The 22,502-nt window shown below is 37.9% G+C and overlaps 1 protein-coding gene across 2 annotated transcripts in view; it reads left to right on the forward strand.

Annotated features, from left to right (window-relative positions):
* ank2b (ankyrin 2b, neuronal) overlaps positions 1 to 22,502 on the forward strand; it is a 140,045-nt gene that overhangs the window by 15,606 nt on the left and 101,937 nt on the right. Inside the window, exon 1 of one of the 2 annotated variants that reach the window (XM_058394498.1) lies at positions 12,470 to 12,695. The exons of the other annotated variant lie outside the window; for it this stretch is intronic. Within the exon in view, the coding sequence (XP_058250481.1) occupies positions 12,636 to 12,695 (60 nt within the window). The 5' untranslated portion in view covers positions 12,470 to 12,635. Of the gene's footprint in view, positions 1 to 12,469; positions 12,696 to 22,502 lie in introns of those variants that run through there. 2 annotated transcript variants of the gene reach the window in all.

A 22,502-nucleotide genomic window follows, 5' to 3' on the forward strand; every position in this document is an offset into this window, starting at 1 on the left:
AATCTCTGTCACATTTGTGATATTATTGTTCAATTGAAGGGATATTGACTATACCTCCCTGTATTGCTAGTTTTCTTGTCTTGTATTTTAAAGAAATTATTTATATGAGATGCTTATCCCCTTTTCCTTCTTTTCTTGGTACTCTTGTGTTGCAAAAGGACACATCATACAGAGACTGTGAGATGGTCTTGATGCCGTGAGATGGTGTACACACTCTAGACTGATGTCTGTTCGTGTGTGAGATCTGATTGTACACATTTATTTGCTAAAAGCTTTCTGAACAACAGCCTTCTCTTCCAGCACCTGCAATCCGTCACACCTCCATGCCCAAAAGTTTTGTTCCAGCTTGGAAAATTACCCATAGTCCTTCACTTTTTCAATATTTCCACCATGATGTGAGCAGTGCCATAATGAAGTAGCAATGCTCAGTTATCTTTATTAGAGTGTGCTGGAAATCTTTTTTTTTCTTTTACACATCTACTGGGCAAGGCAAGCTGGGACATATAGATAAAGCTGGAATTGCTTCTCGCAAACAATCTTCAGGAGTCGTATCGTCTCTAACTCTTTTTTTTTCTTCCAGAAATCATCTTTCTGGCAGATTTAAGTGGCTAGCACTCTAAATATAAATATAAAATAATTCTGATTTACTATTATTACTATTATTATTTTCACTATTAAGCTAGATCACATATTTCCTTCCTGTGATGCAAATAAAATCAGCCATATTCTAGTTGGGGCAAATCCCAAATGATTACCAGTTCACTTTGATTGTGCCCTACATAGGATATAATATAATGGAGCTGAACGGCCTACTTAGCTAATGCTAAGACATTTCAGATTCAGCCCCAGAAAATGCACAAGTTTGTATATGTGTGTTATAATGTCCGCTCATAAGGAGTGAATTCATCACATCACATGCATTAAATGAGATATCCCCAGCTTAATTTCAATATCATTATTATTTGAATTTCAGGTGGGATTGTGCTCTAAGTGGTTATCAAATCTCGACACTATAATTTCCATAGAAACTTCTGCTACTTTCATATGTAAAGTTATGTGATGGTAAAACAACAGACACATACTGAGCCAGTATATGGATTGTCCTTTATTTGTATTAGTTCCTGAACCATGAGGCAACTGTGTTGTTTAGTGGAAAAGCTTTCTAAGAGTCAGTCTACATAGAACAGGAAAAGACCTTGAATGATGATGAGTTGTGATTCATCACTGTGGAAATGGGAAAAAACACCTCATTTGCAACTGTTTTTACCGGTTCCAATGATGTAGCTGGAATAAGTGTCTCCTGTCTGGATCTGCACAGGGACCATTGTGCCAAGGTGATCTACTGGGCTTTGAGTGGCACCTGCCAGGAGTTAAGTTAGTTATCTGCTTTCTGTGGCATGATCTAAGCATGAGGGTGGCACAGTGATGTAGAGGTTAGCGTGGCCACTTCACAGGTCAGGGTACCTGGATTTTTCCTGTGTCCGATTAGGTTTACAAACAAATAAACAATCGAAAACATTTAAATTGGTGTGTTGGAAGCAGGAAAATTAAACAAGTGTAAGGACCTGAAAAAAACGAACAAACGGACAGATGGACAGACAGATTGAAAGCATGGTGTAAATCCAGCTGTATATAATGGAAGGTGTTGCCTTTGACACTATAAGCTCATCTTTCTGTGCTGCTTACTCTTTGCAGAGAATCGATGACTGAACTTCATTCAGAGGTGATTTCATGTACTATAGACAATTTCCTATAGAGTTTCTCATCCGAGACAAAAATGAGACATGTCTTAACCCTGCTTATCTCAGATGACTTTTAGATCTGCCATTGAGCCAGCAACATGCCTCATATCCTCACACATATAGCTCTGATAACACTTAGTAATGGCTTCAATGATTGCTTCAGCACCCAGGAGTCAACTCTGGGACTGGGCTGTGTGTACACTGATCAGCCGTAACATTAAAACCACTGACCGCTGAAGTGAATAACATCAAGTGAGCAGCAAGTGAACAGTCAGTTCTCGAAGTGTGTCGGATGTGTTGAAGCCAGGAAAAATGGCCAAGTGTAAGGACCTAACCAACTTTGACAAGGGCCAAATTGTGATGGCTAGATGAAAAAAATGGTTTGAGGATGCAGTGTTTTGGCGAACAGATCTGATTGAGCATCTGTGGGATGTGCTGGACAAACCAGTCCAATCCATATAGGCCCCAAATCACAAGTCACAGGACTTAAAGGATCTGCTGCTAACGTCTTGGTGTAAGATTTTACAGCACATTTTCCGAGGTCTTGTGGAGTCAGAGCTTTGGAAGCACAAGGGGATCTACAAATTATTAGGTTATATACAGGTTTTAATGCTATGGCTGATTGCTGCACATCCGGGACAAATCTATTTGAGTTGTGATTGTTGGGGTGGAGCTACCGAGATCTGAAAACCGTGCATTGTATTTTTTGATCTCATGTTGATTTTGGCTTCCTGATTTTTTCATTTTGGACATTTCTTTAAATAAACTCTGCCTGGGTTCTCATTCATGTGAATTCTTGTCAGAATTGGGGTCAAATTCCATTCCACTGAGAACACTGCCTACAAATATGGCCACCAGGGACTACAACACCCAGATTACTCATGTGGCACACCTGGTTCCTATCACAAACACACACACACACACACACACACACACTCTATAAATAGAGCCTATAAACAGTCATTCAGTGTGAAGTATCTGTGCAGTCTGTATTTTGCTGCCGACATGACTAGCATATTTGCAATATTCTGGGTTTTGAGCTGCTTTGTCCCTCTGGTTCTTGTGATGGACATCCTGTCTGTAAATCTGCCTGCTATTGACTATGTTTTTGCTTGTTTTGGAGAGGTTTGCATGTTTCTACTCTCAGTAGCACTGCATTTTATTATTACTTCCATAATGTACTATATGACCTTGTATGCATAACAATACAATAGTAGATAAGGGTTCTTTCTTTTATCTTATTCGGCTGCGTTCAGGTTCAATGTTATATACTGCCAGAGTAGTGAAATACTTTTACAATTGATACTTGATTGATAAGACAATTTTCACTTGAAAACACAGCATTTTTCCATCAGGGAATCTCTCCTTTCCTTGTACAGCACTAATACTGAAGGAATAACACACACATTCAGTGTTGTGAGAAATACAGTTTGTGTGGTAGAGATCAGCCTTGATTTAATGACTGTATCTAATGTCCAGATTGGTGTGCTTAGCATGGCAGATTGACAGGCAGATGTATTGTTGCAGTGCCAAAAGCCTTTCTGTTTCATTCATCAGTTACGCTCTCCTAAAATGTGCCTTCTAGAGTTCCTTATTGTATCGTCAAAATCCTCTAACACTAGAACAGCTTGAGAGGCTCAGTCTCTTTCAGTTACCTTCAAACTATAAATACTATAATGGGGGTTCTTATGAGGCAAAAATGTAATATTCTCTCTCTCTCTCTCTCTCTCTCTCTCTCTCTCTCACACACACACACACACACACACCTAACACAAGCTATATTAATTAATTAATTTATTTATTCATTTATTTATTTAATTTATCTGCAGTTTAATATAAAAAATACGACCAGCTTTTCCTACCCTAGGGGATACATATAAACTTTTTTTTTGGTGAGATGGAGCCCTGACACTTTACCTCTTCACTAAATGCCACAATTAACTGTTCAGTGTGTGTGTGTGTGTGTGTGTGTGTGTGTGTATGTGTGTGTATGAAAGAGACATTCAGTCAGGGGAGTAGGAGGAGGTACTGGGTAGTGTCGTATTGTGGAATCTGATGGCGAGAAAGACTCCCAAGACATCTTGGTGCAGAAGAAATCTTTAATACCGATGGTTAAATCTTTGAGTTTCAAACCTCTGTGCCCACACTGCAGTTCATATTTTTGTTCAATGCCCAATAAATATTCTCAGTATACAGGCCAGCATGTGTGCTGTATCTTATCTGAATACACCCTGTTGCAGAAAGGTTAGTTTAGAATAAAAAAATGTGCTTTTACTGCCATCCTCTGTCTGAACTGAATAAATACTGCTCACACAAAGTAAAGGGGCACATCTTTGGCATTTTCCAGTTACTATTCCTTATTTGTATTGTTCATATCATGAGAAAGAAATTTAGATGGTTGTCATGCCGTCTGTCATGTCATTTAGTGACCAGAGTAGTAGGCATGAGACAGGCTAGAGATGTGCTCTCAGACCTGCCCCATGTAACCAAAGACTTTTTTATTTACTGAAGACACCATAACTTACACCATTAAAATGTACAATACATTAGGGTAGGGATTAAAATATTCTAAAATGAATCCCAGGATCAGGATTAAATAGCAATGCCCTTGCAAAAGTCCAAATTCTGCTCATGTTTATTTACAGATATATTTGATCTGCACAGCAGTCTGTCTGTTAAGGTTTCCACAATAACCAGTACTTCGTTATCCATCTATCCAAAGATTGACATTGCAGTCTATTAGTGTCCTTCATTAACACTTCTCTGCAGTGACCTTATCCAGATCTGACATCATATTGTAAATGGGGATCATGTTGCAAAATGATGGTCTGCTGAAGCTCTCAGCTTTGGTCATTTGGTCATTAAAACATGCTTTTGGTGTAAGATTAGTTCCATCCTCCCTTTTCTGACAATGATGTTGGGGGTTGGTCTCTATCAAGCCGATGTTAATTCAGTACTGGGGGCAGTTTCTTGTAAAAGCCTCAAGATCTTGTTACCTTGCCATTATTTAATCAAGCATCCTCGGGGATGTAAGAAAATCCAATGTCATCATGCTTGGCATGATATTAAATACAGGCATAACTGCTACTGGGAAAAGGAATATCATATGTCGAATGACTGTAGGTGAAATTGAAAAGAACCAAAAGAACTTTTTTGGTTGTACTTTTACTTAAAAATATTATAGTATAATATGTCCTGGACAAGACTAGAATTGGTTCCTGAAGAAAAGCTTGTTAATAGAAAATGTTTCACTGTTTCAGTGCTAAACCTTTTTACCAGTGCACTGGTGCTCCATTACACCATCAGAATTGAAATTGACTTATCGGACATTTTCAATCAGTATAAACCAGTGAATTATTTTATGTCTGTAAGTCTGATATAAAATTAGTTGTTGGCTTTTACTGTGAGATGTTTTTTTTACTGCTGTAGGCATAACCTTACACAGAATTTTAGTGGTTGAATATCACCTTTAAATTTCAGACACTTATGAACATCTCTGAGAGAAATGGGTTTGATATTACCATTTACTTTAAAGATATAAACATTTGCTTAAAAAACTATCTATTTCTATAAAAATATTTCCCCTAGTAGGCTAGGGAAAAACATAAATACTTATAAAAACACTACAAATTTTTAAAGCCCTGAGTGTCTACTTTTATATGAGTTCATCACTGTGGAGTGAGACATGACAAAGAAATTCTACGCTGAACATTAGCTCAACCTAAACTGGCACAAATTCCATTTTTTGGCCTCTGGTAAAAAAGAGTTAAAGTACTAAGTTAAGTCATATTTCTGTTCCAGATGTCATATTCCTCTATCTAATAAAGCTCCTTGGACTGTGTAATGTAGGTCATTTATTGGTGGCGGGAGGTTTGCCTTGCCAATGGCCGCCTGGGGTGGTTCAGGTTGACATGCCAACACTCACCTAGGGAGGTTTGGGTTGCCTTGACAACAGTAACCTCGCCCACAATTTCCATGGCAGAGTTCCAGGAATGACTGTTATTCCTGATAGCTCTTGCCATGGTTATCATAGCCAGTTGATTCACAGTCCTGTAACTGATATATAAACATGATTAGAGGTCCCAGAACCCCATACTTCAGCTCAGATGTCCAGTGTCAAGTATTGGAACATTTATTGATAGTTTCCAGACACCTGAACTGTGCTGTTTCTGATTTAATCTTAATTTTAAGTTTAATATGCAGTAGTAGTTTTTCATTCTTTCACACTTCTTCAGTAACCACTCCATCCTTTTGTTTGTGGTGGGTCTAAAATAACGCTATGTGTAAAACAGAATATACAGGAAGATAGGATGGCAGTAATTTCATGTATGGAAGGAAAAACACTAGATATTACTGCTTTTATTGCATAGAATTGAATGAGATGTGCCGATGTGTTTATAGACATCAATAATGTGCATGTTTTACTTATAGTAGTAATGTAAAGTATATGTATTGCACCTCTGACTACAGTACTGAAGCAATGCTGCTATCTAGTGGAGGACACACACACATACAGTTTAACGTTACTGAGAAATGTCCCGTAGAATTGCCATATATTCAAGTAATATTTTAGTTTTATATTCTGGAATATTATTAATATATTAATATATTCTAGAACATTTATACATAAGTTATATATATATATATATATATATATATATATATATATATATATATATATTTATATATATATATATATATATATATATGATCAGAATTAGGATATAGATCTGAGTAGCCATTATTTGTTGCATTTATATTACTGCACAGTGAAAATCTTTCTTTGCATATCCCATTCTTGGAACTTGGGGTCAGAGCACAGGGTCAACCATGATGCAGTGGCCTTGGACCAGGGGGTTGGGGGTGGGGTGGAGGACTAGATTGTGGGTGTAGGTCTTGCTCAAAGGCCCAACAGTGGCAGTTTGGTGGTGCTGGAGCTTGAACTCCGATTTTTGAATCAACAACCCAGAGCCTTAACCACTTAAGCTACCACCGTCCTAGATACAGGATATAGGATAACTGTTTTAAAAAATGGGTAGATACAAACACACACACACACACACACTTCACTGCTGCTTTTAACACACACTCTTGCCCACATTTGACCTTAATAGGTTACACCTGTCACAGAGACACACACACACACACACACACACAAAATGACCCCAATATTTTGATCTTGACTTTAAGCTAGTTGCTATGGTTATCTACTTAGATTATGTCTCTATGGCAACCCAGCTTCCTTGACCCTAAAATCTATAAAAACGCTCAAACAATAATGTAATCATTTACATCCTAAAAAAAAATCTGAAACATTGTTTGGTTTTCCAGGGCAAGACATTAAACAGAAACAAATATATCCTACAACTTAGAGTTGCCTACTAGTGATTTATTACAACTATAATCTTTAAGAAAAACATAAATAATAGATGATTAATTACAGAATAAATAAGCAAATTAAATAAATAATACATACATAAAAATTATAAAGAAAAATATTAATTGTCTAAATTTAATAACTTTAGTAGTCTATAGTTTTTAAAAGTAATGTTTATTAATGTATATATTACTTAATAATTTTAACTTTTTTACAATTCCTTCAACTTAATAGCTTTTTGTTGTTTTTTTAGTGTTTGATCAGTACATCCATTTTTGGAACACAGATCGTAATTTTGAATGTTCCATAAAGATATTATTTTAGGAAGCGCAGTTGAGCAGGAGATAAAATTGCTGCCTCATAGCTCCTGGGTATGCTGTTTGAGTGAGTGACTTTCTCATGGGTTTTCTCTAGGTTCTCTGGTTTCTTTCCATTTCGCCCACCAAGAAAATGTACCTGGGTAAATCGGTTATGCTAAGTTGTGTGTTGCTTGACGAACCTGTGATGCATCTATGATTCCTGCCATTTTATTTGCCCTGTTTCAATCTGTTTTTGATGCTTTGACTCATTCCAAGCTTTAAATGATTCTCTAGTTTTGATTCTTTCAAGAAATAAATGCTTGAACATGGAAAAATGTTCGGAAGATAGACTATTTCTAGCTTGAAATTAGTAAAAAAAAAAACAATACAAAACACTATAATCTATATAATATATGACTATATTCAAGATATTTTCACTTGGTAAGATGTCAGTTTTTGCAGGGCATAAAAAAAATGACATAATTTACCCTGCACTTGGAAATGTGCAAATGCAAGGGCGTGAGGAAGAAACAACAGGGGTGGATATTAACTGAGCCTCAGATTCCCTATGGAGTCCAGAAGCAGGCAATAAAAGTGTGTGTGTGTGTGTGTGTGTGTATCCATTGAGCATTACTGTGGGGGAAGGGTGTGCCTGCTGAGTCAATTACCCCCTTTTTCAGTGCGGGCCTGGAGTTCACTCTCACTCTATTGACTACACGCTTTCACACTGGCAGAACACTCGGAGCCTGTTAACCTCCTACTACATGCAGATCTTTATGGGACATTAGTAAAGATGAAGAAAGAAAAGAAGTGCAAGAAGAAGGAGGAGGAGGAGTGTGTGTAGGCTTTGGCATTCAGCTTATGAGTTATACATACAAGTGTAATTCAGCTTATATGTGTAACCACATCAGGTGATCCTACTCCATCCTACTGCGAGAGAGGGAGTCAGTGTGTAGTGTGACAGACAGCAGGAACTAAAGTGTGTAATGATTTACAGAGTTTTACAAAAGTATGCTTTTGAGGAGGTGTTCAGTGTATAATTTGTCACTCTTTATGTTTCAATCAAAGGCTTGTTAGAACACTTTTGAGCTTGGAGAATAGTGTGTGTGTGTGTGTTGTGTACAAAAGTACTTTTTAAGCAGGACTACAGTTTGACAGATCATGTGTATATACTGTAGAAATATCAGAGTAGATATCACATGGACTGAGTACAGGACTGTGTTTTTTATTTCATAAAATAGTTGCACTTTGATTTCAGTCCAAATGTGTAGTGACCCTTTACAATCATGCAGATATGGGCCCGCTGTCACACACTCAGGAGATGACAGTTTGCTGAAACCAGCTTTTCATTTAATTGTGGTGCTGTAAAACACACACACACTGACATAATTAGTCCAAACACAGATTGTGTCAGCTCCTTAGGCATTAGCCAGTCAAAATGTAATTATGGAGCTAATTTAAGCATTTACGGATTGCTAACTAGTTTTGTGTCTGTCTGGTTCTTTTCTGTACCTTTTGTTGGCAGTATATATATATATATATATATATATATATATATATATATATATATATATATATATATATATATATATATTTATATATATGTGTGTGTGTGTGTGTGTGTGTGTATGTATTTTTTTTTATTTCATTCAGCTGCCTCCATAACGAGGCAGACGAGCAGCAAGGGTTTATATTCTTTCAAATATTCCTTGGTAGTCCTGTGAAGAGGTTATTAATATTCATGTTTAACATATTTGCTATAAAGTCATTTTTAAAAGCTTAGATAGAGGCTAAAAATGAGACATGTCTTTTCTACATACAAAGGCTGTTTATTTTACACAAGAGTATCAGCATTGCATAAATATTAAAATTCTCTTACCATTTTTTAATTGTTTCTGTGTTTACAAGAATAAATAATTAAGAGAGGAATAACAGTACTGTGTTGTATTTAGTGTGTGGATATCTGTTTAGAGCACACACTCCCCAAAGTGTAATCATGTAAGGAATGGAAATAAACTGCTTGCTTGTCGGAGATGGGCTTGATTTACATATACACAAGGCTACAAGTCAAGTGTGTGTGTGTTTGTCTGTGTGTGTGTGTGTAGTGGCGAAGGCCAGAAAGGAGGTTTAAAGCTTTTTGGAGAGAGTCTGTTGCCTTGACGACAATTACACTATGTTTATCCTGTGTCTGTGTCACACACAAACACACACACACACACACACACACTTAAACTAGAGCTAGACACAGTTTTCTGATATTGGGCTGTGGCACATAACTACAATGTTGCTTTAGCAACATCCAGAATTACATATATACATCCTACAGTATCTGAACTACCTTATCATTCCCAAAGACTCTTAAGTTCTGTCTCCACTGCAAAGCATTTGCTGCTATATATGAGAAAATATGTAGTAAATTCAATGGACTGTGTATTAAAAATAAGAGAAGCACATGGGCACAGATTTACTGTATACATATCAGGAGTGTATGTCACTGGTGGCCAAATGATACATACTAGCATTGATTTTCCTTAACCCCTGAGCTCTAATAACATCGAATGACCTACATATAGAAACATTAAATAAGCCTTGGATCAATCTCAGTTACATAAAGTAAATGCATTTGAATGCAGATGAAATTGTGGCAGGAGCACTGTGTCGGTTACAGAGAAGTCATATCTTATTTGTACTTTAACTCCAAATGTCCAAAATGTGGAATAATTTTTTTTTACTTGATCATTTCATTAAGATAAAAGGCAGAAATATATATAAATAGTATAAATGTTCAATGTGTCAATAGTGCCAGTCTGGTCTAACATTAATTTAGCATTAATAATGTTGTAGTTCTTTCGGCTGCTCCCTGGTCGAGGTCGCCACAGCAGATAATATGGTCCACAGGTTTCAGTATGGCACAGGTTTTATGTTGGATGCCTTTCCTGACGCAACCCTCCCATTTTATCCGGGCTTGGGACTGGCACTGAGAGTTAACAGTTCAGTGGCTGGGTTAGCACCCTGCCTGGGAACTGAAATCCGGCTACAGCAATGAGAGCATGGGATCCTGCCGCTGGACCACCAGGAGGTGATTAATTTAGCATTAATAATACTTTCTAATAATAATCATATAATCAATTTCAGTTAATGTTCAAATCAAACGTCAAAATGAAGTAAAGGTGTGATCTCTGTGACTTTACCCATGGCATGGTTGTTGGTGCCAGATGGGCTGGTTTGAGTATTTCATAAATCTCCTGAGTATGAAACTATGAAAACAGTCTCTAGAGTTTACACCAAATGATACGAAGAACAAAACATCCTGTGGGTCTGTAGACTTAAACACCTTTATCAGAGGAGAATGACCAGACTGGCCTAAACTAACAGGGAGTCTATAAGTCTATAAATAAATAATCACTCGTGACATGTAGAAAAGCAACTCAGAATGCACAACACACCCTTCCTTGAGGTGGATGGGCAACAATAGTAGAAGACCACAACAGCATCCACTCCTGAACAGGAATCTGATGCTATCATAGATACAGACTCACCTAAACTGGACAGTTGCAGTCTGGAGAAAGCAGGTGATCTTCAACGGTAGCGTCCTGTCTTCAACTGGTCCCTCTAACCACTGGATGCTTTTTTTTTTGCATCATTCTGTTTAAACTCTAGAGACTGATGTGTATGAAAATCCCAGATCAGCAGTTTCTGAAATACTCAAACCAGCATTTCTGGTACTATCCTCCATGCCACATTTAAAGCTACAGAGCTCAAACTTTTCCCTCATCCTGATGTTTGATGTGAACATTAACTAAAGCTGTAGGCCTGTATCTGCATGATTATATCCTTTGTGCTGCTAAGATATGATTGACTTACATATTAGATATATTGCATATATAACTATATAAACTATATATAAATGATGATTGTGGAAATGTAAACTGTAAAATGAGCATTTTGACATTAATTGTATAACATAACATATACTATTTAGCAATTATCTGTTGTTATATCCACATACTGTGGTTCTGTTTACCTGGGAGCATCTTTATGCCCAAGATGTAGTTAACAGTGTGTGTCCACAAGGAGGCAGTGTTGATGTTGACCAATTATGGCAATACAGAACAAGCCTCATGTCCTTATGCTAATAGCTTCAATTAACACAATTAAACAAGTTCTCAGCTCACATCTGCTCTGACTAACAGAGGTACAATGTTAATTACATTCTTTGAGCACACAGTTGTCACAGTTTGGGTTAGAATTTTCCTGTCTCCTCTGCTAGTGTTTGGTCATGTGTGAACTCATGCCTTTCTGAGCACATGCTGTATGCCGCTGGAGGCTTTTCAGGAGGAGCAGTAAAAACAAGAGTAGTGACGAATCTAGATTGGTGAATCATAGCAAGAGAGAGAGAGAGAGATAGAGAGAGAGAGAAACAGAGAAGAATACATAGAGGCATAGAGGGAGGTAAAGAGGGACTGGTTATGAATGCCATTTGCCAGGTTGCTCTGTATTTCCTCATATACTCTATAGTTTATTTTCTGCTACGTGCATGTATTTGTATCTGAGGGAATGTTATCGCATTTAAAAGTCTAGCTGAAACTGAAATGCTTAGGATTATGTCCATTTTGGTTATGACCACAGCTATCCAGTAACTTCAATCGAAATATGACATTTACTGGATGTGAAACTCACACCTAGCAGGCACGGTTTTGGTCAAACTGGCTTAAACAAGGTAGATCGCCAAGGTGAGATTAGCCTTAGAATGTAGTCTAAATGAAAATGTTGCAATTATCTTTAACAATTATCTAATATTATGTAGGTGTATATTCATTCACTGTATATGCACAAGCACATACGTGCAGCTAAGCTCGCGTGTTGATCTGCTTTGCCTACACTTCCAGATAAACATTCGTGGCAGCTGCTGCCATGGCAACACCATTGTGCTCTTCCCCTTTGCTGCTCCCCTTCCCCCTCCTCTCTCTCTCTCTCTCTCTCTCTCTCTCTCTCTCTTTCTCTTGCTCTCTCTCTTGGCATCTTTGAGCCACTCCCCCTTTTTCCAGTGCTTTGCGCTCTACTCAGTGGCTGTATCAGTATAGACTAATAGAGTAGAGGGTGGGGAAGGAGCTCTGTTGGATGGAGGAGCAGACGAACCACTTAGTGACTTAAAAAGTCGTAATAATAAAAAGTAGAGTTAAGGAGGGTATAAATGAGTACATATAGTCGTATTTGATGATGGAGGCTACAGACAGACTAAACGGACTCGGGGGAAGAAGGAGGAAACCCAAAAAGGTAAACACCAACTCCACTTGGGTGTATGGTATCGGGTGATTGCACATCTGATATATAAATGAGATATGGAGAAAAGGTTTTGAGGACTGAAAATTAGTGTTTTCTTTGAATGAATGATGAATCACCTTTGGTGTAGTTGGTCAACACCTGTTATATTCTCAGGCGTCTTTCAGAAATGGGATTTGATTTAGTGGCATGGTGTTGAAAAGTAAATTTAAGACAGTTAGTGTTGGAGTTGTAGGTTTGAGAGAACTCAGTGAAGCGGTGTTGTTTATTCTATGCTGAGAGATTCATTTCTGGGCAGAACTGCCTGATGCTGTCCCAGGAGGCTGACTGGTAGGCAGGTGCCATGCTGTGTGTTCATGTGTGTGTATGTGTGGGTGTGGGTGGGTGTTTGTGTGGCATGATGCCCATTTGTTATTATTTCCAGGGAGCTTGCCTTAATGAGGATTTTGTTTTGGGAATAGAAATACAGTGACAATAGATGAAATATGTGTGTGTGTGCGTGTGTGTGTGTGTGTGTGTGCATGCAAAAGAAGTGCTGATCGTGTTGTTCTTCCCTGTGTTTATTACTGCATATCCTCCAGAGTATACTCTCCCCTCCCTTAGATGTGGTTAGATTAATGTATATATATATATAGCTCTGGCTTTCTATATTGAGTATTCCTATGGTGGCTCTAACAGAGTCTCGCTCTTGTATCATGGAATGTCGTGATACACCTTTGTTCCTCATGGTGGTCAGTGCTGATTATGGGGCGGGTCCATCTCTCTTTGTGTTTGTCATTGTACATATTACCTCATTCTAAAAGTAAAGAAAAAATAAGGCGTTTTGTGTAAATGTTGTATACTTTGGGATGTGCGTGTTTCACTGAATTGGGCATGTTACTGAATGAATGCTGTTATTTTTCTCTTGCACCTGTGCATTAGTAGTTAATTACCCCTGTAAGAGTATTCATAGTGCCTTAATAATGCGGCATTAATAGTGCATTAATTGCTCATGGATATTAGGAATATTTCATGTTTCCATGTACAATCTTTATTTCTGTGGATGATCTCACCGACAACACCACATCCAGTGGATCTCATGAACCAATCGAACTCCACTTCAGTTTATTGGATTGGTTACGGTCCTGGTGACTCATCACATGGTCTTAATTGTGAACTGAAATATTATTAGCAATGCTCTCGTAAACAATACCATATTTAAAAAAGAGGAGTGGAAAGTGCGGTATGGTAATTCCTGGCATCTTTCCTTGCGTGATATAAAATTTTACGATGTATCAATTAGACATAACAGTCAGTTATTGTGCATAAAATACAATACATTGTTTTACACTCCTACCCCAGCGTTCTGGAAGAATCATTTTAACCAGATATTTTCATGCTTAATAATACAGTGTTCACTAAGTCAAGCATCATGGGAGAAAATAAAAGCTTTATGATTGTGGGCTTTATGATGGTGGGCTTTAGAGACACCCTGGTAGTTTGTAAAAATGTTTAGCTGTTAAGGCGAACGTCACAGTTGCAGTGCAGAAACAATGGCTTTAAGCTGAATGAGCACACCCTAGATTTTCACGTCTGTCTTTCTTGATGCAGAGGGCAAAGAGGGATCAGTGTTTGAATTATTGATATGCCCTCCCCCACTGAACCCTCCACAGCCTCAGGGGCAAGGCAACTGGGGTTTAATCAGTGCAGAAGACTAGGGTGGAGGAGTGTGTAACACTAATGAGGGAAGGAAGGACAGGGTTAAGCAAAAGTACACAGGTCTATTAGATTTTTAATGGCATGTATTTACACAGCTTGGTGTAGAAGTTGTCCATTTGGACGATTAAGCTTATTTAATTAGAAAATATCACTAACAGAATAAAGGGTTATGTCATCTCCTATACATGTAAGTGTTTACATGTCAAATAAGATGCAACATCTGGTAGATTCTACATTAAAATTAATGATGTTTCTGTGCAGCATATTATTAGCTCAGCAGGTAGGGTTGCCTCCTCACAGCACCAACATCCCCAGTTCAGATCAAGTCAGTTATTTGTATGGTGCTTTTAACAATGGTCATAGCACACACACAAAGCAGCTTTTCAGAAATTTAGCAATTTAAGGTATATAATTATTTGAAATAAGCAAGCCAGAGGTGACGATGGCAATGAAAAACTCCCTGAGATAACATGAGTAAGAAATCTTGGGAGGAACCAGGCGAAAAAAAGAAATCCATCCGTCTCTTGATGACAATGGAGATTATAAATAATTTCCTTTTCTAACTGTGTATTTTATGGTCAGAAAGTGCATTTATATAACCAGGATATTCATTTCAGTTTTAACACGAAGTCTATCTTAGTGAAGTTATCAACTGTTCAATAATGGAGACAAAACAGTTTGTATTAATTGCAGTCCAAAGCCATCTTCAAGTGATACCATTCACAGCACTCCCATGTATCTCCAGATTGTCCATGTGGAGCCATCCTCACAGCAGTGAGTGCTTCCCAAGTGATGAACCAGAAGGAGGGCTTAGATCTGTGCAAAAATTCATATGCTCTCCTCGGTCCTCCATTTTCTTCAGTTTTCACATGGTTGATTGGCTACATGAAATCACACCTAAATGTGAATACATCTGTGTGTATTGTGCCCTGCATCTTATCCTTGGTGTAACTCCTGCCTCACTGGGTCTGCTGAAAAAAAAAAAACAGTTACTGAAGACGAATGAAGTAATGAATTATGTTTATTATGTTTAAATCACTCACATCTCAGTTTACAGCTTGGAAAGTAGATGTCATTAAGGATGCATGGGGTTGATGGCATATCAATCCAGCCCAGTAGAAAACATTTGGCAAGCAATTAAAAATAGCCATGTAAAAGCATGTCAAAGCTATATCTAGTGGCTAAGAATTGATCAACAGTCCAGACTTCATGTTTGTGCATTGATTTAAGGTGTAGGTCCGATTCAAAGACGGCTAGCAACGATGCGCCTACATGCAGTAATGTATTGATGGCAGTACAGCAGCATTTTTGCTAGTCACAGCGTTATAGTTTTGCTTTCAGTAATTTCCAATCTTTCAGTTGTAAGTGTCTGCAACACACTGAGAACAGCTGCAAAATGCTGTAGGCAATCTTCTTGAAGGCATGCATAATTAAGGAGCAAAGTATAGATGATTTTCTTGGCATCCGTCATCTCTTACAGCATCTTGTTCCCAGGGGGCCGTTTAGCGCTTTAGCATATCGCACTCGAAGCAGTGTACACCCAGCAGCGGCTTTAAAGGCTGATGAAGATGTTGCTGACGAAGAAGCTCTTGTTCCTATAGAAATCCATAGTGCATTTCTCTCTGGCTGGAGCAATGCCTGGTGAAATATGTGCTCTAACTCTTCTCAGAATGAATAAAATAAGTGTAAAATCTGCAATTGATCAAAAACACTAGCAGGATCATGTTGGTTTAGACTAGTCTATTGCAGCTGCTGAGTAATGTGTAGTAGTTACTCAGTATTATGATGTAGGAGAAGTAACTGAATAATATGCTTTCAATGTAAAAGCTTAGCCCTTTCTAATTTCATGCACAGTTTGGTACAAAAGTGCAGTTTTATCTTCAGCATCCTTATAACTTGTGGCTTAACTAATTGAAGTGATGCTCTGAATTTCTTCAAGATTTACTTGTGCATTCCAGAAAACAAGCCATGATTCGGTTTTCTGAGCATCTAAGACCAAGCCTTCTCACTAGTGTGATAGATTTGCTAAAAAAAACCCCATTCCTTTCGAGTTCGGCAAAACGGAGGGATTGAAAATTGGTGGGATGCAGTGATAGCGTGAGTCAATTGTAATTGGAGAAAAGGTATCGATCGACACTGCAGAGTTACTAGGCCACAGATGGGCCTGATTTAATTTGTGTTACTATAACTTATTTAGCTTAGAAACTTATGGAGCAGTAAATGGAAGTCACTTCTTCAGATGCACAATATTAATGTTTTTATTGTTGGCTTTTTAGATACATTTTAATTAATATTCTCCTTCAAATGTCAGGATTTGGTTAGTAGTAATTAAGAGATTATTATGCTTCACTTATGAGCTTGTTTCCTGCAGTAAGTGCAGTCGTATATATCGTGGTCACAACCCGCTGAACCGACTCTGTTCTATGAGAGCTTGTTCCTGTTCTGTTTGAAAACTGTAGGTGACGTGTTTCTGGCTCAAAGCTTTGCAACAATAATACAGTTTATCCAAAGGGCGTGAAAGGTATCATGCAGTTCTTGAAGCTGTTGCCATGTATGTGGCCCCTTTTTTGGTCTGTCCCCACTGTGAAGACATTATACTGTGTATGGTGGTTTTCTGTATTGAGTTTACCAGCTCTTGTTTCACTGTGAAAAATCAAAGTGCTACATGAAGTGAGAGTTGCTGGGAAGCGAAGCCTTTCAGAAAGCAGTAATCATCTTGCCAGCTTTCTAGACCTTTACGGAATCTGACTGCAGGGTTTTTGCTCTGGTTGTGCAGCTGATCATCTTAATATCATATTGTACTTCATAGATTATTAGCAGACTTAGCCACACTCAGTTTTTTTCTCGGCTCCTTGTATTAACTACAGATGAGTAACCGAACAAGCTTCACTGATCCATCTCCTCTTTCAGAATAAGACGACGTGTTCATGAAGCCAGTAACAGAACACTACAAATTCATAGCAGAACTGGGAAGCACCCTGGGTGGGGCTTGGTCATGTGGTCCTGTGATCTGCACACAACATGAAAGACCTGGTGCTTCTGTCTGTGCTTGTTTACCGTCGATGCTCTCTTGACCATCTCACCATGACGTCTTCCTCAAGCGTCTTCTGGAAGGCAAATAGCAACACAGATGGGAAATACCCATGAAGCTTATCTGTTTCCATGGCAACAAAGTGTCGTAGCAAAACAAATATCAGAGATCAAAATGCATCACAATTGAAGTTTCAACCATTTGTAGTACAACCATGTTCTTACCATGTCACATGAAGCAAGAATATAGAGACATTCCAGATGCAATTGCCCCATGTGTGCTCATGCAGTAGACAGGGTGGGGCCCGTAACCTAGACAACAGTCATCCGTGAGGATTGGTCCATAACACGGCCCATCCGAGAGGGACGGGGGTAGAAGATTGAGTGAGACAATCAAAGAGGTGGAAGCATGAGGGAGAGATATTGATCATCATTGACATGATCGCATGCACTCTGGCCAGAGATTCGTCTAATTTGAAATTCATGACAAATCTGAGAGAGAAGAAGCTACAGAGAGAAAGAAAGAGAGAAGAGAGAGAGAGGGAAGCCCCACCCTGTTTATGAACGATCTCTTTGTCTGCAGGCAGAGAAACAGATATATGAGTATCAGCAATATGTGCATATTTGTAAGCCTTGTTTTGTATGTCTAAAAAGAGAAAATTTACTTAATGTGTCACCATCAATCAAGCAGCACCCCGTAAAACAGCTAGTGATTACAACCTGCAGTCTGACCAGCTGAGACAAAGTAGGCCAGCAGTGCTTTTACAGAGACACACATTTAATACCCCTTAATGACAAGCATCACATGGAGGCCAATGTTCATGCCCAGTTGCATTTTTGTTGTTTTTGTTCATTCAAGGGTATAGCTATGCGTCAGCTGTAGCATTATTAATTGTTTAAATGAATACAAATGCTATTGTTTTATACAACTTTGTTAAGGGGTTGTGTAAATGATGGCATAATAATGCATTAGTGCAAATTCATTAGTACAAATGAATAATAAATGATAATGCCCAACAAGCAGAGGCAGCTGGTATAAACGGGCTAACACGGCTAGCCCCTCCCTGCTTTCATAGATAAAAAGACATCAGGTTTTTATTTCTGGCATCTACATTAGATTATTTGCTGTTAATAAATGTCTTAAGTCCGATTATTATGATCTTTTTAAAAGCGCCATCAAGTAAAACAGCACCATCAAGGTTTGGAAGAAAAACATACAGAATGGTATTAAGCAGCGAAGCTTCGGCTGATTTTATTTGTAGTCTAGATTGTGTATCTGCTGCCTGTCAGTCACAGTCATGTCAGATGTATTGTCTGGCTTCTGAGACAAAACTGTACGTATAGACGTATTTTAGCTCTGCTAATCAATTACAGTCCTTCACCTCAAGGCCAGTGAATGAAATACCTAAGGAAAGACAAGGGAGGAAAAGCCTGAGGAGTGCACAATACAGCTCTGACATGCCTCTGGATAGCTATTCATTATTGCTTTCCTTGTTTTCTACTGGGTTGGATTGATACACCGTCAACAGGAACCCTATACACTGTGAATGACATCTGCTTTACAAACTGTAAAATTAATCAGCAATGCGAGCATTTTAAAATGAACTCTGAACTCCTTTTGTGTTGTTCAGGCTTTCCTTGAAGTTCCTGTGAAATTTGCTTTCCAGTTGAGATTTATTTCCGTTGTGGATTCACCCAAACCTATAAACTACAACAAGAATGATAACCTCAATGGTTAGATGCCTTATGTTTTTGGATTTCTGTCATACATGTTTGAGCTGATTGTAACAGTGATAGGTAGGATCATCACTGGGACACATGGCACGTGGTACATGGTAGCTAAAGGGTTAGGCTTAGTTATATCTAGTTATAACTTGTATAAACTTGTAAAAAAAAAGATATTACTTAATCTGCCTGGTGGAGAAATCCAGACAGTGCATACAGAATCAATCAAATTCTCGATTAGGTAGCAAGACATTCTTGGCATTAAAGAGTCCTCTATAAATCTCTATACACAAACTCCACCATGTTTGAAATGAATAAACTCTTTGAATAAACTGACAGATGACTGAAATGGAGTACAAACGACAACCGTGTTTGCTAATGAGCTACTACTGTAGAGCAAGACACACTCCTAGGGGTGGGATATAAATACGTTCTATACAGAATTTGATTGGACGACTGCAGTAATAAGGCTTGTTGAATGTACTTAATCTAAATGTGTACATCGGTTCCTCGTGATTGAATTGAGTAGCTTAAACACACTATTTTGTACAACCAACATGACTCGAACATGTATTTTTAAAACCCTGCATAAAATTGAACACTGAGCTGAGAATCAAACCCTAGTGTTTTGTAACAGACACATTACCCCTGCACTATTCTAACCGCATATGCGTAAGTGCCTAAATTTAGTACTACAGTTATGGTTCAAATCAGCACCAACATCCTTGTGTAACTGGTTTACATTAATACCTTGTAAATGGATCATGCTCACTCTATATCCTTCAATCTTGTAATTAAAAACCTTAAATTAGGTTTAATATAAGCAACGAAATCACGTTTTGTTGAGAAATGTGATTTTTTATGTAAACTATATGTAATTCTGACTCACCACAGTGTCCTAGTGGTGTCGGTAAGACTAAGAGAGCATTTTAATTTCACTTTAAATCTGGCTGTGATTGCATCATGGTACTGAATCTAGCGATTGATTGATAGACTGTCAGATTGCATACAGTAGACGCAATACAAACAGCACTTCTACCTTCTGACCTCTCATCCCTCTGGCTATTCAAGCACAGCTTAAATTGATCATAAATGTTCGCAAGAGATGGGGCACAGCCAGTCATGCTCTCTTCTCTCTCTCTCTCTCTCTCTCTCTGTCTCAGTCTCTCTCTCTCTCTCTTAGTGCAAGCCTGTCTTCTTGTTTCCATGGCACCTGTGTCTGCCATCCTGTCGCTACATTCCTGAACAGAAACTCATCCAGTTTGAGGGAATATGAAAGCATTTCTATGTCTTTTCAGATCTATCTTTATTTTATTTTTTTTACTACTTATATTAGCAGTGTTTTTTGCCACTCTGTCAAATTTGGTCCTGAAACCAATTACTCAAATATCATGACCTGGATTTTTGCAAAGTGAAATGAGTTTATATAATGATCTTGCCCTGAGGCTCAGTTACAGTACGGTGTAAAATTCTTTTGTGGCACATGAATATTGGTGTGCGATGAATGTTACATCTAATAGGATTTGTGTGGATTTTTGCAAAAAAAAAATTCATTGTAAGCTGTCAGTTGTAAAAGGCTCAGTTAATATTTGTGAATTCTACAGCAAGCTTTCAGTCTAGCAGTTGTTTTCTCTACTTTCCAGTCAGTGACACAGAATTGTTTTTGCCAAAAGAAAGGCCAAAAAATATTGACCCATAAAAATGTCAGATGGAATGATGTGCCAGTCTGATACTGAGGATAAATTTCTCTCGATGACTGTGCGCTTGTGTGGATGAGGTGGCATTCATCAGGTCGACGGCTGCTTCTTCAAAGGAGACTATAAATTTTTCAGGCTTATTCACAGCATGAAATCAGTTATTGGAAAAAAAATATGAAAGCAGAACCGAGACATATTTGTGAATTTCTAAGGAAATGGATAGAAGCTCAGGCTCATTTGTCAATATTTGTTTCTTTACGCTGTTTAGCCTGCATTGCTCTTAATCTATTTACAAAATAACGGAATAATGTGCGATTCAGAGCAAATCAAAGGTAGTAAAAGTTTCAATGCACAACCTACTGTTGAGCAAAAGAATGAAATTTACATTTAACTTTGTTTTAGGGTAAAATTTATATTTCTGCAATCTTTCTTAATTGAGGCTGTATTAACATGAAGATTGTTAGATGAAGATTAAGGTATGTTTATAAAAATCATCTATATTAGGATTGTGATTGAGATTGTTATGCTTTTACCTGTGGATTTGTTGTGCTCGTAAACCACTGTGATTTCTATTCACATAATAACACACTCATACTCACTGATGTGTTTAACAGTTATATAGAACAGATCTTTGATTGTTAATTTGCTTTTCCTTACACCATATCTCAATAATATGCTAATACGCACGGTTTATCTAAAACAGTCTGCTTAATTTCACTTAATACTCTCTTGTATTTATATTCTGGATCTTAGGCCAAGGAAGATTAGAGCAACGAGTGAGAGCCGTATTTCTAAAATGAGCTGGATATCTGGAAAGTGTCATTGATGTTCGTGTTTGAAAGTTCTTTTCGTGTTAATGCAATTATTTGATCCTTTCAAATGTACAGGTCTCTTTCTCCCCCCACTGACATTATGGATGTGTTCATTCGTCGTCTTTTATCTCTTTTTATCCAATTCAGATTGCTTATGAATGAATGAATGAATGAATGAATGAATGAATGAATGGATTGGCACGGTGAGAGGCCAGTATTTGAAGAGCACTGCAACACTGCAGGCTTTTGAATAACAAGCTGTGGTTTTGTGTCACTGATTATTGTTTGGTTCTTTTAAATATATATATATATATATATATATATCCATAGGGCTAGCAAGGATAGCATGACCTGTCGATCACAGTGCCCTGTGATGCAGCAGTTCAAAATGATGTGTCATGTGTCCCAGAGGAAGCACTTGATAGCCTTCGAAAGACCCTGGAAGATATCTGTCATATGATAAAGAACAGCCATAGCATATGATTTATATCATTTTTATACTAATCAAACTCTTTCATCAGCCTCCATGCCCTGTGGATAAGGGCGGGGTCATTTTAAAAGAGACTACTCTTATTAGGATAGAAACGTTTCATCATGCGATAAATGTTGTCAGTCAGAGTCATTGTATTGATCTGTAGTAATTAATTTACATCTCTACATAAAATGGTTTTTATTATTTTTCATAAAGGTACACAAGTAAATTCTGAACGTTTACTTTCAGATATTAGGATATCTTTGTCACTGTTTAAAAGGCTTGATGTTTCCAGTGTAGAGTTTATGCAAATGAGAGAAAGGGTAGCCAAGAGAGATAAAAAAAATAATAATAATAATTCTGGCAG

This window comes from Hemibagrus wyckioides, linkage group LG07, assembly GCF_019097595.1.
Source record: "Hemibagrus wyckioides isolate EC202008001 linkage group LG07, SWU_Hwy_1.0, whole genome shotgun sequence".
NCBI lineage: Eukaryota > Metazoa > Chordata > Actinopteri > Siluriformes > Bagridae > Hemibagrus > Hemibagrus wyckioides.